The following is an 18,677-nucleotide window of genomic DNA, read 5'->3' on the forward strand; positions in this document are numbered from 1 at the left end:
AATCTGCCCACATGGAATTGTGTATCTGGAATATGGATTGCAGAACTGAGATTCGTCCCTGTGGGAAGGAGTCAGAACTCTTCCCTGGTGTTCATCTTGTTCACTCCACACTCACTGTTTTTCACACAACCTCTCACAACCTGTGGAGGGTGACAAGTCACCATTCCTAACCTGTGGGGCCCGCTCCCTACAGCTGTGGAGGGTGATGAGTTACCACTCCAGAGGGTGATAAGACTTCCTTTCTGCCCAGTGGGGCAGGACCTCAGCTAGCTACCCTGTGCCTGTTATGTTTTTTTTTGTTGTTTGTTTTTTTTTTGTATTTTTCTGAAGCTAGAAACGGGGAGAGACAGTCAGACAGACTCCCGCATGCGCCCGACCGGGATCCACCCGGCACGCCCACCAGGGGGCGACACTCTGCCCACCAGGGGGCGATGCTCTACCCCTCTGGGGCGTCGCTCTGTTGCGACCAGAGCCACTCCAGTGCCTGAGGCAGAGGCCAAGGAGCCATCCCCAGCGCCCGGGCCATCTTTGCTCCAATGGAGCCTTGGCTACGGGAGGGGAAGAGAGAGACAGAGAGGAAGGAGAGGGGAAGGGGTGGAGAAGCAGATGGGCACCTCTCCTGTGTGCCCTGGCCGGGAATCGAACCCGGGACTTCTGCACGCCAGGCCGACGCTCTACCACTGAGCCAACCGGCCAGGGCCTGTGACTGTTATGTTTACCCGTGATTCTGGTGTGCCCTTGTTAGCCTGTTCCTCCGTTGTCTGATCCTTGCTGGGACCGGTGAAGGGGACCCCCCCCTTCTGTCCTACAGAGGCATTCATAAGGGAAAATCCCTGGCATCCTCTCAGCAGGCGTATCTGCAGGGTGGCTTGGGGGCTCCCCAACGAGGTGTCCAAAGTTCGCCAATTGCAGGCATCTTTTCTCCTAGCTTCCCAGCCAACACACCAGAAATCTGTTGCAGGAAATGACACTCAGACAACTTAATTAATAGAGCAAGGAGAATTTATTAGTAGCCAGCAGAGCACGTGGGGCTGGTAGCACCAAACACGAGCTCTTGGAGTTAGATTTCTTACATCTCATATACCTTTCACAGTGCCCATGCAAGGGCGCATGATTCCTTTGTCTGAGGTCCTACGTGCACCTCATGACTCAAGGTGGGGTGGAGGAGTTGCAGCGGGACAGCAAGGGGAAGAGCTTCTTGGACCCCTGGTCCTATCTATTTACAGATCCTGTTTTTCTTGTGAGTAATGTAAAAGTCTTTGGGAGATCAGTTAGAGATCTATAGAATATGAATAATCTTTAACTGGCCGAGTCAATCATTCCTGCAGGCCCCTTCTCCTACATTCTTCTGGTTTCTGCCCTCTCAATAGGACCAGCTGTACTTAAGATGAAGACCCTAGAATCCCGAAACAGAATTTATTGGGGTTCATACATGCAGCACATATATACAGCACAAGTGGGGTAAGCAGAACATTCATAGCAGGAGGTCTCACAGAGCAGTAAAAACAGAAAAGAAACAAGACAAGACAAAACAAGACACTCAAACACCAAAACCAAGGACAGGACCCCTGCCAAGGTTTCACTGTGAAGGAGAGTGGCTTGTAAGTGTAGCCTGTGGAGATGGAGGCTCACTTGAAAGACAAGCTCCCTCAGGACTTTATTTACAGGATCTGGACATTAGTGAAGGACGGAATCTGCTCAGTATGTTTCTGAGCCAGGGTGAAGATACACAGCTGCATTTGGAGGCCGTGAAAGCACATATCAAGAACTAACATTTCTTTTTCCTTTCATTCAGTTTAGGACATAGTGTTGCTAAAATAAACGTATAACAACAGTGGTGGAAATGAGATTAAGTCATTAATCTGTCCTGTTCTATCTAGGCAGGCCTGGTGTATGTCAAAGGCAAGAAAGGAGTTTCCTTCTTTAATGCCCACTTGGGTGTGAGAAGGGAGATACTCTGTAACTTCAAACAAGTTTATTTTTATTTGCACATAATAAAATAGCCAATTTTTTTGTGCATTCCCCCTGAAGTAACAATATCCATAAAAAGGGTGAATTCTATGCACTGTGGGTCCTACTCCAATACAAATATAGAGGAAACCCTTTGTGTACTGACAGGAGGTTGACCTTGCTAAGCCTTTTCTTCCCTCAGGCAGTGCTGACCCCGCAAACCCTTGGGGCTCAATTCGGTGTGGCCTGTGCCTGTGTGGTGGGTGGCCACACATGTCTTTGGCCCCTGTGAGCGGGCTCAGCCAGTCTCTCCAGGCCCCTGGAAGCTGCTTAGAACTCTGCGCCCCTGCTTCTGGAGTAGGCTGCTAGCTCTGTGGTAAAGCCTGTCTGAGTCTGCAAAGAGGGCTGCGGGCTGCTTTCTCCTCTTCCCAGTTCGGGGCACTCTTGGCTGTAACAGGGGCATGAACCGAGTAGGGAGGCTGAGAAGGAGCAACCTGTGCAGTTTCAGCTTTTATGTCTGAATAAAAAGCACCAGCCTTCTGCACTGAGAAACACCCTCTGTGGGTACAGAGAGATGGGTTTACCTTCTACAGACCCATGAATTCTGAGAGATGGGCCTCTTTGTGATTTCATGCCAGTGGTGCCATCTCCCGATCACCCACAGGAGTTGAGAAGCAGTTGGGAATCTAGCTCAGCACAGTGAGCTGGTCAAGGCCAACAGTCTAGATCTCACACCCCTACACCTACTGACGTTCTTCATATACCGTTCTTAGGCCTCTACCAATTGGCACATTCTTTAGTTCCAGGGCCCCAGGAATGCTTGGCCTTGCTTTTATACACTGCCAAAGTTGAGAGGTGACAAGAGGAGGAAAGAAGAAAGAAGAATAAAATAGAAGAGAAGAAAGGAAGTGAGTGTGCGCTGCCAAGGGCAGGAAGAGGACAGAGCTGTTCGGTAAAAAAAGAAAGCAGAGCTCTCAGGGGCGAAGTGAGGGTCCTTGACAACCACCCTCTCTCTGCTCTGCTCCCCTCAGAATCCCGAAGGTCCTTTGCAGCTTTAAGACACTTTGCCACACCATGTACTGGTTTTAAACTGAAATCTGACAAACTTAGGCCACTGACTGTCAGAACTTGTTTTCTGCGTGCTTATCTGCTGAGCATAGGATAGCTGCAAAGACACATCGCTCAGTCACAAGGCTTCAAAATCAGAAAGGAAACATCGTGGGAAGCTGAGGGCAGGGGACTGGGCAGCAGTGAAGGGACCTGCTGACTTGGCTCTGAGAGAAAACTTCAGCACTGCCTGCTTTTGAAACAGACTGCCCTGTCCCCACCGCTAGTTTCAGGCCTTGAAAAGAGTACTTCAGAAGACACTGAGACTTTGAAAATGAACATTGTTACACAGATGGGGTGATCTTTGCTGCTGATTCTTTTTCTTGGATAATATCTTACTGCGATTTCCTGTTGAGACATTTAAAGAAGTAGCACAAGTGTGGCTCTGTTTCTCAAGTACTAGTCAGTAGTTCCTTCAACAAAGTCCAGGTAATGAGGGCTTTCTCCTCCTCTCAGAGATATTCTGAATTCCAATGTCTTCCTGCACTGGTAACCATCACCATAGGCAATGACTTCTTTTAAATTTGAAAAAAAAAACAAAACAAAAAACGCTTTGCGTTTATGGGGAGGGGTTTTTAACAAGTAATGGGTTAATACCACACCCCCATTCCAGATGTTCTCCCTTTACTCCTCCTTTCCCTCTGGTCTCATTTAAGTCCTGCAAGGGGTTAGCTCTCCGCACATAGCACAGTGCTTCAACCTGGCTCAGCAAATACTCACTGAGTAATCACAAGGGATGACAAGAGATCAGTGAATGCTGTGCCCAGCTCTTTCCCCCACCTAGCCCTACTAGCCTTCAACAAGGGCCTAACAGATCCATGAACTATATAAACTAGATCTAGATATTGTTTGAGAAAGTCCGCAGGAAGCCCTGGTTGGCAAGACACTGTCAATATTTAGAGCAAAAGGACATAACATGGAGAACTGTCACTCCACACCTGAAACAATGAAGGGACACACAAAACACCTAGCACATATTGACAATTTTCTTTTGTCTACATTACACAGAGTATGAGAGAAGTTTCACTCAAAACATATTTGATTGGCAGAAATAAAAACTAAAAAATACATAGTCCATGTAAGAGTGCCTTACTGTGTAGATGGAATTTTTGCCTTTGCAACACAACTGGTGTTTCTGTAACTTTGGTAACTGGACTAATTTCAGCATAATGTGAAGGTTAAAGGAAAACCAAATCTATAGCCAATATGTACCTAAACAACCAACCAGTTGTCTTTCTGTGATGATAGGTAAAGGCCAAATTCAGACATTACTGGCTTTAGAGCCTTTCGTGCACAAACAGGTGAGGTGTTTTATTGAAGAGCTAAGTAAAGGCCAATTTGTATTGAACAGAAAAATACTGGAGAATATCATATTTTGTTTTGATTGGTAGAGGGATTCAGAAGGTATTCCCATAAAATGCTTTTGAAATGATCCTAGGATTTAGAAAATCTCAACTGTTCCCTAATCTCTTCACTGGAACTTTATGATATTCTTGGATGCTCCCTTCTGTGACTACATTTTTTCCCCCCAATTCTCCCCTGATAATTCAAGAAATTCAGAAAAACAGCTCAGTAGTTTTTGGTATAAACCTGAACTCTGATTTGGTGAGATTTGCAAATGAAGATACATTTGCCAACTTAAGTGAAATCACTTAAAAACTCTGTTTCTGAAGGCCTAGATCTACATAAGACCATGTTTCAAGAATAAAGTGGAGACCCTATAAAGTGGTAGTCAGTTGGATAGAGCATTGTCCTGATATGCCAAGGTTGTGGGTTCAACCCCTGGTCAGGGCACATATAAAAACCAACCAGTGAGTGCATAAATAAGTGGAACAACAAATCTATGTTTCTCTCTCTCCCTTCCTCTCTCTCTAAAATCAATCAATAAATTGTTCAAAAAAAAAAAAAAGATCATTTACATATCTGTATATAAAAAAAATATAAAGTGAAGTTTCCAGGCAGGAGAGCTAACTACAGGATACTGCCTTTTGGTAGTATTGTTATCAGAGTCTTCTGTCTGGAGGGTGGGTCCCTTTCCTGGGCAGGCAATGGTAACCCAAACCAGCATGGAATCGAGCTGGTGCTCTGAATCCCATTAAGCTAGAAGCACAAACAATATGAGAACTATGCTCTCTGGGCTATTTCATAGGGGCTTCCCAAACAACTTTATGAGTTCTTGTATGCATGCCTATTTTCTAATTTCTCAGTTTCAAAACTGAACCTACTTGGTTCTTGTAAAGATGAGTTTAGCATTGAAAGGTAGATGGTTGGATAAAGCTACTTTTATGAAGATCCTCTAGAATCCTAAACTAGTCCCAGTTGCCAACCTTTACTCTATAGACAGGGGAACTGAAGATTAGGGATGGTCAATGACCAACATTCTCCCAGCAAGATCTGGATCTCACAGCTGGTCAGTGGTGGAGCTTGGGCGAAGACCTAGCTACCTTATCTCCCAGGGCCAGCACTCTGGATTTGAGATGATCCTTAGCTGCTGAGTTTGGCTTCCAAGGCACAGGACTGCTGGGAGCTGGGGCTATAGGACCATTACTTGGGGTGTAACGTGCTATAGGATTTACAGTTTGGAGCAGGTGGGTTTTCTTTCTTACCGAGAGGAGCTAGAGCTAATAATAGGATTCAGGCACATTCTAGATTGATTCCAAACAGCTATGAGGAAATTTTAGATAGAAAAGAAGTTAGAAATATAAGAGCATGTGGGACTGTTTCCTAGGTTTTCACTTGAGCACTCTCTCATTTTCCTGCTGTCGCTGAGATGAGATGCTGGGTGCAAGAGGCTGTGCCAGCAGCTCCTACACCAGCAGACTGCGAGTTTCTGCTCCATTGCATGGCTACACGGTATCTTAATCCAGCGAACCACGGAACAAGCCAGATAGGCCACACCACATACTGTATTTCCCCATGGATAAGATGCACCCTTTATTGGAAAATTTGGGGTCTAAAAACTGGGTGCATCTTATACAATGGTTGTAGATTTATTTTTACTTGCATTTCCTGCTTTTTCATGCTTGTTGTCTTTTTTTTCAATTTTCGGGCCCCCAAATTAAGGTGCATCGTATACATGAGAGCGTCTTACCCATGGGCATATGGTCCTGGGGGCCGAACTTGAGCTCCATAGAAATCCAGGTGATGGGAACAACAGGAGGGAGGCAGAGAAAACTGCACGCAAGGTGGAAAAGGTGGTGACCAAGAAGGTTTGTGACCACAGACTGTCCAGGAGATTAGAATAGATCCCTCTTGGACCACCTGAGAGGCTTGGATTAGGTGACAAGAAGGCAAAGAAAGGCCCTTGTGAAGGGGATGCATGGTGGTTGGTCTCATGAAGTGGGGTTCTGCTGGTTCATCCTGTTCTGATCCAACCCAGGGTTCAAATAAAATTCTGCAGCTTGGGAGATGGTTTACACGTTGAGAGTGAGAGCAGACATTGGAGACCTTTCTAAGAGTGAACAGATTCCGGTAAACAAAGTTAGCTATCAGGGAAGACGAGAGAGCGACATCTAGGAACGCTTCTAGTTTTCTTTTGAATGGGTCAGTGGGGACACACATCTTACTTTGGCAGTTATTACTGCACATGCTACATTCCACTAAACAACCCTGCTCAGGTCCCTGAACGTGCTTTTTAAAGAAGACCCAGGGGTGGAGAAGTGGAGAAATAAGTCCAGGTGGAAGAGGAGTAGCATACGGGGCTCCTTCTCAGCTTTGACTGCTGTCTTGGTCCCCCCACAATCGTACAACAGGCAGAAGTTGAGAGTGCGGTGTTTCTTTCCTTGATTGCTGATATCAGTCTAATACATCTCATCTGGTCTTTATTGATTTTCCTTCTGCCTACCACCTTCGCAGTTTTTGGTTTGAGTTTTCCTGATGTTCTGCCCCGAGCCGGAGTCCTCAGGGAACCATCCTCTTCCTGCCCTCCCCCAAACCCTGGTTGCTCCCCCTCTGCAGACCTGAATTACTTCAAGGGGGAGTCGATTAATGGCTTATGTTAATGAAAGAAGCTTTTCACAGGGTCTGAGCTCTGCAGTCAGGAGCTCTAGGAGGATCACTAGGAAAGGGGGAGGGAGGCAGAGGGGCCCAAGGGGTTAAGACATCTTTGAATGTAATGACTATTGGAAACAAAGGCTCTCCTTTGCCAGGCCCCAGGGCTGAGGCCTGCTGGAAACGCCTATACGAAGTAAAAGGGAACCCTCTGACAAGACAGAGAGAGTTAAAAAAGGAATATTGTTTTAATACGAGATTTATTCCTGGCTATTGGTCATTGTGGCAAGTCACCAAGAAGGCTTCAGATTTCCAACAAGATGAGTAAAAAGGATGAGCTTGGAGGAGGGGCAGGCTGGAGGGGTGGGGAGGTCACCTAATTGACAGCCCATGGGAATGTCTCACCGACCTCTCTCTTCCAGGCCCAGATTCCACAGAGAAAATGAGCAGCCAAGAACCACCAGGAGAGGCCGCCTTGTGTGCTGGAGGGACCCCTGAAGCATGGTGGGCTGCAGGCACACAGAACACCCCGACCAGTGCCCCAGTCCCGTGGAAGATAGAACAGGAGCTACTTCAGGGATACCAGCAATAAAGTCCCAACACCGGGGGTCACCGTCCCTTAGGAAAGTGATACCCTTAGGGTATCATTTTGCATTTCCAAATGGCTTTAGGTGTGAATGGCTCCTTAATTTGCAATTTACAACAACTCAGAGGACTGAGTCTTCAGTTTAGTTGCAGTTTGGATGACTGGCAGAATCAAGTAGGCAGACCCAAGTTTTAGAAAGTGGCTTTCATTTTCTTGAATATGCTGTTTGGTGAGATCAGTGGCAGCTAGAGGTGGGGGTGGGGCGCTGAATGGAGACCAAATACCTCTCTTTGATCTCTGATTTTCTCGCGTTATGAACCATGTGCCACAGTTGCGGACACTATTTCCTCGTAGTTTTCAGACGTTTCACCTGGGCTTTCTGGAACAAGTCCTGCTTAAGCAGCCCACTAAGACCTTTGCTGCTAACTGCAGAGCCCTTATTGTTCTTGTCAGTCAGTCACCTTAAGAATCATAAGTGAAAGAGCTCCACCAGCTTGGCTTTGTATCACATGATTTTCTTTGAAAGGCTCTGCTGTTACAGCTAGAATTGCTGGGCGTCCTTTTCTAAGTAAACAGAAAATGTCACTCTGTTTGAAAGAGAGAGAAGAGAGAGAGAGAGAGAGAGAGAGAGAGAGAAGAATCCCTTTCCTCAGCACAAATGCAATAATATGCCAATGTATATTTCCTGTGAATGTTGAGCTAGGAGCAGGGCCTATTTCTCATAGCAGCACAGTTCCCTTGTCAGCTTTCAGACCTTCAGTGAGCAGAATTTCAGGGAGGTGTGGCTGACTAAGACACTTAAAAAAATGCTTCCACTGATTTTGGGGAGGCAATAGGGTCACAGTTAAGAAAGATAACAATGCATGAAATAAAAAGAACAACCTCTGCAAAATCACATGTTAAGGGGCAAGATGGTATGCATCTAAATTTTAGTCACAGCAAGAGTTAATGTTCTGAGATTTGACTGCATTTCTATAGCTGAGAAGTCTGAAGTCCAGTCGGCCAGGCAGGAGAGTTGACACAGGGCCAGAGAAAGAAACACAGGGCAGATGGCTTGTTTCCTGTTACAGTTACATCAGGACCTGGGTTTGTGTGTCAGGCAGGCGCAACCCCACCAGTCCTCCGCACACGAGCACAGTGGAGGCCAGCAGGATGGGGATTGCTTTGGTGATGCCAACCAGGGACCCGAATATTAAGTTCCCAAGGACAGCGGCAGCTTTGCAGAGTGCATTCAAGAAGCCAAAGCCTGTTGCCCTGCAAGGAAGGAGATATGGACAAAGTTGAGAAAGTGACTTCCAGGATTCTGACGTTAGATGCAAATGTCACACAGGGTACTACTGTCCAATGATCTCCAAGTTCTGTGTATCATTACAACAAGTAACCAAATGCTTGTCAGCACATCTGGAGATGTAGAACCCCAGCTGTTGGTAACGTTCCTTCAGCCCTTTGTTGACTTTCTCCCCACCTCTACTGATTTTTATTCCGTCTGAGTTCAAATGTTTTGAGAGAAAATTTCAGGGAGTAAGAAAAGTTTCTTTTCTCTTCCAGAGTGAAATGAAAATGTATGACAATGTATTTCTTAGTTTCCCCTCCTATTTTGTCTTAGCTTACTTGATTAATGTGTGAGATTTGAAACAATTAGAGCTTATTGTCAGAGCAGGTCAGGAATGACTGGCTTGTATTCCTCACCTTTCTGGTACCCTGAAGGTGAACTATCTTGCTCTCTTTCCAAATGTTTTTGTGGCAGGCAGAAATTGAATCCTGGCTGTTGGTTAAATAAATTTGTAAAATATGATTTTTATGTTTGCTTGCTTATAGTTTGCATTGGGGGCTGGGCAGTGCTAGGTATATGTGGGTCTGTGAAATTGAAAATTACCTTCCTGCTTGGGAAGGGCTGTTGTTTTGCTAATGTTTGCTGGAGGAGAGGTTTTGGTGCCAGAAAGTTTTGAAAAGAAGAGAATAGAGAGAAGAGAAGAGAAAAGAAGAGAAGGAGAAGAGGCAGAGAGAAGCCATGTTTGCAGAGTGAGAGCAGAGAGAATGCAGGGTGATGAGGAAGAAGCCACGTTGGCAGGGAAAGAGGTGTGCAGATAAGGATCCAGAGCTGAGGGGCTTTTGGAGCCCTACTGAGACAGGTGAGGCCTTGGATTCTAGGAGGAACTGGAGAAGAATCTCCTGGGTATGGAACCGGATAATGTGTCAGGGCTTTGTGAGCTCTGAATAAAGAGGGAAGTGTTTTTCCTGTGTGTTTGCTCATTGACTGGTGTGAGTCTTTAATAAATGAAATGGCCCACCATTTTTTGGCTCCATTGTTTCTTTACTGTCTGCCAGAATCTAATGTGAACCTGCATGTGCACGGCCACGGCAGTTGCAACTACTGGCCATACACTGGCAGTCCATCAGTGAGCTAGTGACACATTACCTTTTCCTTGTGACAGAGACAGAGAGATACAGAAAGAGGGACAGACAGACAGGAATAGAGAGAGATGAGAAGTATCAATTCCTCATTGCGGCACCTTAGTTGTTCATCGATTGCTTTTCTCATATGTACTGGGGGGTTACAGCAGACCGAGTGACCCCTTGGGCTCAAGCTGGTGAGCCTTGCTCAAACCAGATGATTCCATGCTCAAGCTGGCGACCTCGGGGCTTCGAACCCAGGTCCTCTGAGTCCCAGTCTGACGCTCTGTCCACTGTGCCACCACCTGGTCAGGCTAGTGACATATTTCTTACTTCCTCATCTGAGTTCCAGGTAGGAAGTCAAGTCCAAGAAGAGATTGATTATGGAGGAGAATCAGATTGTCGGCCTGAGTTTTGCTTACCCTGCTGGCATTTAAAATGTGCAGGTGGAATGTCAGTAAGACACATTCCCTTCCTTAAGACATTCTTTGGGAAGGAAACCCTTTATGACTTTTTACTACTTTACATGTGTTGAGTGTGATTTTCCTGTAGTCTTCTGGGGAAGAAACTTAATTTTGTTCACGAGAGGAATGATATCACTGACATCATGAGATACTAGGAATTTCCTCTGCCTTTATGCCAGTTCAGGTTTTTGTCTGTCACTGGGGACACATGCATTAAAGAAGTATTGAATGCAGGGTAATTGTTGGATACATTTTTTCACTCTCCAGAGTGTAATGCATTTTATATGCTGCAAAATGCAGTATTAGTACAGTTTTCTTTGATTGATTTGTAACTTCATAAGGGTGGGTTTTCCTTTGGCCAGCCATAGCAACTACTCATCACTACTTGTACTATTCCTAGTGATATTTACTATGATGTGTAGATGTTTATTGAGGTTATTATCCAACCCTCCTTCTTCCCATGCCATGGGAAAACATCAGCCCTCCTATTGTGCTGCAGGCACACAGCCTGAGAGTCAGTACAGGCCAGTGACCTCAGTGATTAGAACAGACAGACCTGGGGAAGGCAGCAGGCACTGAGTTTCTTTTTGGCCAAGACACCTAGAAATGGAGGGAGGAAGGGGTGTAATAGAATCTCTAACTGAAAGAAACAGGAACTTCTTGAGAAGAGGGTTAAGCTAATTTTCTATTCTTCTTCTTCATTTTGGCTTATTTTTCATGTAAAGAAAGAGACTAGTAATAGCAACCACCAGAAGATAAGGAGATTTTCTATACTGATAATTTTTTTTTTTCAAATGAAATTGCTTGAGGCTACCTGTTGGGTACCAAAGGCTTGAGTAGAAGGACATCATTCAGCACCTCCATTTCCATGAAGATAATACCACTAGGCTGACTTTTTAATAAATTAATAGGCTTTTTTTCTTTTTTTGCTTCCATTAGCTGTGACTTTTGACATCCCATCAGGAAAATTGTATGTATGTATTTAATAAATTATTTGATAGTGCTATGTGAGAGGCACTATTCTAAAAAAAAAAAATAATAGATTTTTTTGAGTTTTAGGTTTACAAAAAAACAGTGAAAAGTAAAGAGAGTTCCAATATCCTCCTTACTCACCCTTCCCTAATTTTCCCTATTATTAACATTTTAGTATGGTACATTTGTTATAATTGATGAGCCAGTATTGATACATTATTATTCACTAGAGTTCAGAGTATATACATTAGAGTTCACTGTTATGTCCTATGGGCTTTGACAAATGTATAATGGCATATATCCACTGTTAGGTCGATGGATAGAGGGATGGTCATGTGGGTAACTCAGACCCGCCCACTTTGGCTAGGACCGCCCACAATCAAGCCCGCCAAAGGAAGCTTCCCAGGAACCATTTGGAAAGAAGCGATCGTCTGCCAGCCAGTAAAATTTCACCACGTCATAGTAGCTCCACTTCCCTAGAGGGACCCTTTAAATATCTCCCACGCGGTTTAATCTTTGCAACTTCCCTAGCCTCCATTTTTTACCTCCATTTCTCTTTCTTTCCTCGGGGCCAGGGAACCTTGCCGGGCGGGATATGCGCTCTGTACTCAATAAAGCCGTTTATTATTCCACTCTTTGCGGCTCTGGCCCTCTTCCTTCCTTCTCGGCGGGGAAAAATACCTTACATCTACCATTATAGCATTATACAGAATAATAGTTTCACTGCCCCTGTGCTTCCCCCTACTCATCCCTCCCGCCCCCCCCCCCCCCACCAGCCCCTGGCAGCAGCTAATCTTCTTACTGTTTCCATAGTTTTTTGCCTTGTCCAAAATGTCATATATTTGAAATCATACAGTATGGAGCCTTTTCAGGTTGGCTTTCACTTTTTTAAGACTATATTTTCATTAAATGAGATGGCAGTAAGATAAGCTGTGTTGTTCTGGAAAAAAATGGGTAGTAAGTATGTTGATGATAAGAAAGAACAACATTTTTTTTTTTTATGAAGAAGACTGTCAACACTGAGACTACAGAGTAACCCATGAAGAATTTACATCTGTGTTAAAATAACCGTATTCTCCCCAAGCTATAAACTGCTGGCATAGAGAATGGGGTATGAAGTGCAGGTAGTATCTCCTTATGCCACTGAAGCTGTAATGGTGGAAAGGGTGGCTTTCTGAGACTTCTATGCAGGACCAAGAGAGCTGCACCAGGAGCATCTGGCATCTGAAGCTTCTAAAAAAGATGATCAAATCCTTACTTCCTAAGACTCTCCTTTCCTATTTACCAAGCAGAGGCGGTTCTTCATATAAAAATCTGGTGTGGGTGCAAAGCATACAGCCTCCTTAAATTAATGTTGGCATTCAAGAAAATGTGACTGTCCTTTCCTTGCATAAATAAATTATTTCTTCATATACTTGTAGCTGGAGGGTGTGATTTTCTATGCATCGGAGGCACAGCTGTCTTAGAAAGCCATTCTCAAAGTGGCTCTCTCTTGGGGGTTATCTGTTTACAAAGTAAAGAAGCTATCAGTTTACATATTCTCCATGTTCCTAAAAGAAGGGCATTGGCTTCTACAGACATGCAAAACACAAGTCACCTTACACTTCTAAAGTCTTTTGAGGGTGGGGAGCTCAGAGCTTGCAGGGTCCCCACTTGCTAACTTAGCACCTGGGCAAGCTACTGCATTCTTGACCAGCCCATGGTTAAGATGGTTAAATGATGTCCCATGCCTTCTTTTAACCAACCAGCATTCAAGAGAAAGAATGAAGTGAGCTATTACCTTTCTATAAACTCTATCCCATGTCCTACCATTTCTCCAGCTGGATGGACTCCTTTGTTTTAAATTATGGCTCAACTATTTATTCAACAGTTTTTAGTGGACACCCCCCCCCCCCATCCTCAAACAGTACTCGTGATGGCAGCAGCCCCATTTGTTCCTCATTCTACAAGGTAGCCCTGCAACATTAATCCCATCTGAGAACCAGGTGCTGGTGGTGGCAACTGGCTTAGGCTCAGCTGATAGAAGGCATGGCCACCAGAGCATCCCCTTGTTTCAGCTGGACCATGGCTCCTTCTTCAGGGCCTTCACAATTTACCAAGTATTAGTTCATGTGTATAATTTTATATGCTAATTGGCGACTGAGAAGAGGAAACTGCTGGCTTTATTCTGGATAGAATGTGGGTAGATTTTCCCTCCCATTCAGACTCTTTCTTTGTGGTTTTTCTGACTTCAGGGCACAGGGTACGATCAGCTTGGGTTTTTTTTTTTTTGAGGCACCTGGGAGGAAGAAAGGGTCACTGAATAATGACAGCACTTGGACAGTGTTGACATCGCCAGGCACCATGGAGTGTCAGCCATTGTTTTAAACACTGGCTGAAATATCTGCTCCATCAATTGACGAAATAGGAAAAAAAATTAAATGCTATGTTTTGAAAAGGACTGAAATGTTGTAGGTCCTGACTGAGCTCATGGAATTTACCTGCTGAAGGGTAAAATGTGTGCATTCTCTTTTTTTAGTCTAAAATTTTAGAAAGGAACTCTCCCTGGACAACTTGTGGTTCAATCATTGGTGGAAGTTTCTTAGTATGATGAATTTTGGAAAGCATAGGCAATACTTAAGTCAGGACTACATCATGATCTCAAGACTCATCTAGAAGTTGGCTATTTGAAACACAAAATAAATTTCATTTCTCTCACAGAAACAATATTACAAATGGTGACTAGGTTTTTGGGGTAACCTAAAAAAGTTATTTTAATACTGAATCTATGTGAGCTGTTGGACTACAATGCTAAGAACAGTGGACATTTCTTTAATATTTGTCTAATAGGCAAATTTGTCCTTAATGTACTCCTAATTTACATATTCTTCTATGCATTTATTCATTCAACAATCATTCATTAAGCATCTCTTATGTGGTAAGCACTGCACTAGGCACTGGGGACCGCAGTATGAACAAGATGAGTGCTTATTTGCACTAGATAAATGCAAAGAGTTGATAATAGCACAAACTATTAAGTGTGGTGATAAAAACACCCCAGGGTATTGTGGGGGCACAGAGGGTGGGAAGTGATCTCTGGCTGGGAAGGCTTCTCAGAGGGAATGAATGAAAAGAGAATTGGTTTGAAGGACTAAGAGGAGCTCGTCAGGTGAAGGATGGAATGTGGGCAGCGGTGTTCTCTGCCTCACAAAATATCCTCACATCTTCCTAACTTACTCTGTGGTACCCACTCAGGTCTGCCTTAGACACCCCCTCCAATGGCTTCTCAAGTGCCAAATGGCTTCCCTCCCTCTGGTCTCCAAATTAGTCTTTCACTTCTTCCTGCAGCTGTTCTCAGCTTGGAGTGAGGACAGCAATCTGGTTGAACCAGGACACATGCACACTATAAGCATAACCTCACCCAGTGTTGCTCAGACCTGGGTGCAGTTTACCCATAGAGCTTCTAAAACATGGCGATGTGGCAACACCAATACTCGGGGCTATGCCCACAGAAATTCTGACTTTACTGCTGCACTGAAGGCCTAGGCATTGAAAGTTTTGGAAACCCATGTGATTTTAAGGTAAATCCAGGGCTGAGAACCCTGCAGTCTCCCAGAGATATCTGCATTTTTGAATTGATTTGGATTTGCTGTTACATGCTACAGGAAGTTACAAACGCACAGCATCCATTCCACTCCTCCAACAAATGGTTTTCATTTTTTAATTCCCCTTGGTACCATATTTGCAGTTTTACAAATCTCAGAATTTATAGAATTTTGCTTTCTGCTTTTCCCAATCAGTCATATAACTGTCCTGTGTCATTGATGTTGTTTGAAATGAAGTGATTTAGCACATAACTATTATTTCTGTAACCACACCATTGGGTAATGAGGAGTTTTCCAAATTTGGGGGAACATGGATGATGTCACAGTGAACACCTTCACAGATAAGACCCCGCCCGTTGGGCTGTTTGTCAGTATCCGGCCGTGTCCCACAGCCAGGGAACTGTGTGCGCTGTGCTGCTGGGGCTGCAGGAGAGGGATCAATGCGAAGGCCTCACCAGCCCTTTGGCTCTTCTTCTCCCCCTGCTCCTGCTCTCACCTCTCTAGTGGATCTTGCTTTCACAACTCATTCGCACCACAGGCAATCAGTTTCTCACCTAACCTGAAATCTTTCCTTCTCTTCCAACTCTTCCTCAGTCTCTGCAGGCTGGACTAGGGAAGCCATGGAGCCTCCCCTGCTGGGTGAGCCCCCTGTTGCTGCTCCCTTGGAGGCTCCTTTGGCAGGTGCCGCTTCTGGAGTTGGCCTTAGTTAGGTTCCCACCATGTCATTGGGCTTAGGGCCATGTAGGTTTTACATTCACTCAGCACAACCCCTGTCAGGACTGGTGCAGGGTGCATATGTCACTTGTGCAATGAACTAAGGAATTTCCTGATATCTCTAAAACAGGTTGGAAGTAGATATCTGTAATGGACATTTTAATGGGCATTAGTTGGGCCCATTTAATGGGTATTGTTTATTGTTGACAGACTATCATCTTGCTTTTTTAGAGGAGAAAAAAAACTTTAATTCACATTCATAAGTCAGAAAAGACTGAACTGCTTTCTGATCCTCAAAGAAAGGGGAAGTTTGTCTCAACCGGGTAAGTAATGGCTGTATGGTATATGTGAGGACTGTGCGTGTCCTTCTTAACCTGGGAAGGTGGCATCTACACCACTACAAGCAGGGCTCCTCACTCATCCCTAAGTGGAGAAGGACTTACTTGTCATTTAGGAGGAACCTCTGGACCCAAAGCATCCCTCTGTCTCCCTCCCATCCCCACTGCCATCATGGGTCATCCCAGAGCTTATTCCTGTTGAAATGCAAACATTTATGGACAGGTGACAATGACAGTCTTTGTGTCTTATCCTTTATCTGGTAAACTTAGCTAGGAAGTCAGGGTCTGGGCCAAGGTAAGTAATGATGGAATGAAAGGGAGCACAGTAATGCAACCTGAAGTTCATCTAAAGCCAAGTTCACAAACATAGCTGTATATCTCAGTCGCCAGCTAGGCTTCCTAGAAACAGACTCCTAGATCTTCACCACACCCACCAGGAGGGGTTAGATGTATCTGTATTGGAAGCAGCACCACAGAATCACAAACCTGGATGTGAGGCTATGTAGTCCAGGGCAAGGTACTCCCCTCTCTGTTCCTTATTTTCCTCACCTGAAAATGGAATAAAACTTCCTACTCTTGTAGGGTTACAGTAAGGATGAAATTAGGTTAAATGAGGTCATCTAAATACTCAGCACAGCACCTGACCACCCTCCATTCCTCAGATGAGGAGACTGAGCTCAGAAAGGTGACAGGACTAATTTAAAGTTACCCAGCTATTTTCTGGCAGCACCGGCACCTGCATTCTGATCTCCACACGGTTGATGGAGAAGGTGGGGAAGAGGAGGAAGAGATCTTCTTATAGGCTCTGCTACATGGGGAAGGGAGTTGACAGTTGAAGGAAAGGGGGTCTATGGAGGGCAAAAGTGAAAGAACACAAAAGGGCAAGAGATAAGTAAAATAAGTGAGATAGAGGAAAAATACTGTATGATTTCATTTATGTATGGAATTTTAAAAAAGGAGCCCATAGATACAGAAAACAGCTTGGTGATTTCCAGAGGCTGGGGTTGGTTGGGTAGAACAGGTGAAGGTGTCAGAAGGTACAAACTTCCAGTTATAAAATAAATAAGGCGTGGGAATGTAGTGTACAGCATGGCAACCATGGTTAACATACTGTATTGCTTTGTTGAAAGTAGCTAAGTGAGTAGATCTTAAAAGTTCTATCACAAGAAATTATACATTCAATAAGAGGTTAATATATAAAACATAAAAAGAACCCATACAACTTAACAACCCCCCCCCCCAGACAATCCAAGTAAAAAATGAGCGAAGAACCTGAATAGATGTTTCTCCCTAGAAGACAAAGACATGGACAATAGATATATGAAAAGATGCTCAACATAACTAATCATCAGGGAAATGTAAATTAAAATCACAATGAGATGTCACCTCACACCTGTCAGGATGGCTATCAACATACATTAAGTGTTATTGAGGATGTAGAGAAAAGGGAGTTTTCATGCACTGTTGGTGAGGTTATAAATCAGTGCAGCCATTATGAAAAATAGTATGGAGATTCCTCAAAAAATTAAAACAGAGTTGCCATATGATATAGCAATCTCACTTCTGGGTATTTATCCAAAGAAAACAAAAACATTAATTCAAAAAAATACATGCATCCATACATTTATTGCACCATTACTAGTAATAGCCAAGATATGGAAACAAACTAGATGTCCATCAATAGACAAATAAAGAAGATATCATATATATATATGAATATTATTTAGCAAAAAAAAAAAAGAATAAAAGCTTGCCATTTACAACAACATGGATGGATCTAGAGGATATTATGCTAAATGAAATAAGTCAGACAAAGAAAGACAAATATCACATGACCTCACTTGTATATAGACTCTTTAAAAAACCCAAACAAACCCTAAGAAATTAATAAACGAAACAAAACAAACAGACTCATAGATATAGAGAACAAGCTGATGGTTGCCAAAGGGGAGGGTAATGAAAAAAATATAGCACATATAATTCTATACAGTACATAATACCTGATATCAATAATAAATGGCTACATCAATGGGGGGGGTAAGACACATAGTTGATTGGAAAGAGTGTTCTGTCCTTAGCACAATGAACAGTCAAGTATCCTCCAAGCCAAGAAACATCAAATTGGTGAAATGGTACCCTAGTCTGGTGGTCCTGCTGTCAGCATATCATGAAGTCCATGTCCTTGTTATAAAAGGGCTTGATCAATACCCAAGGGTAGAGAGATAGACTTTCCTGGAGTTAAGAACAGGATAAGTGACTGTTTTTGTGCCTGTTTGCATATTTGGTAGGATTGCTTTCATTGTCATATAGCAAGTAATACATCTAGGGGGCAAGACGGTGGGTGAAGGGGACATACAGAGTGGGTCAAAAGTAGGTTTATCGTTGTGAATATACAAGACAGAGAATTTGTTCTTGTATTATTACTTATTACTTATTATATTATTTTCTATATGAACAACGATAAACCTACTTTTGCCCAACCCTATATACTCCTCACCCCCTCACCCTCCATTTCTAATTGCCAGAAATAAAAAGGATCAAACATTTGTTGAATGGCCAAAGTGACTCGCGTCACACA

At 43.9% G+C, this 18,677-nt stretch overlaps 1 protein-coding gene across 2 annotated transcripts in view; it reads right to left on the reverse strand.

Moving 5' to 3' along the window:
• Positions 1-1,002: 1,002 nt before the first annotated feature.
• SV2C (synaptic vesicle glycoprotein 2C) overlaps positions 1,003-18,677 on the reverse strand; it is a 255,816-nt gene continuing 238,141 nt past the window's right edge. For both annotated transcript variants that reach the window (XM_066235031.1, XM_066235030.1), the window contains one exon: positions 1,003-8,887. In XM_066235031.1, coding sequence (XP_066091128.1) covers positions 8,704-8,887 — 184 coding nt within the window. In that variant the 3' untranslated portion in view covers positions 1,003-8,703. The remainder of the gene's footprint in view (positions 8,888-18,677) is intronic.

This window comes from Saccopteryx bilineata, chromosome 6, assembly GCF_036850765.1.
Source record: "Saccopteryx bilineata isolate mSacBil1 chromosome 6, mSacBil1_pri_phased_curated, whole genome shotgun sequence".
Lineage (NCBI taxonomy): Eukaryota > Metazoa > Chordata > Mammalia > Chiroptera > Emballonuridae > Saccopteryx > Saccopteryx bilineata.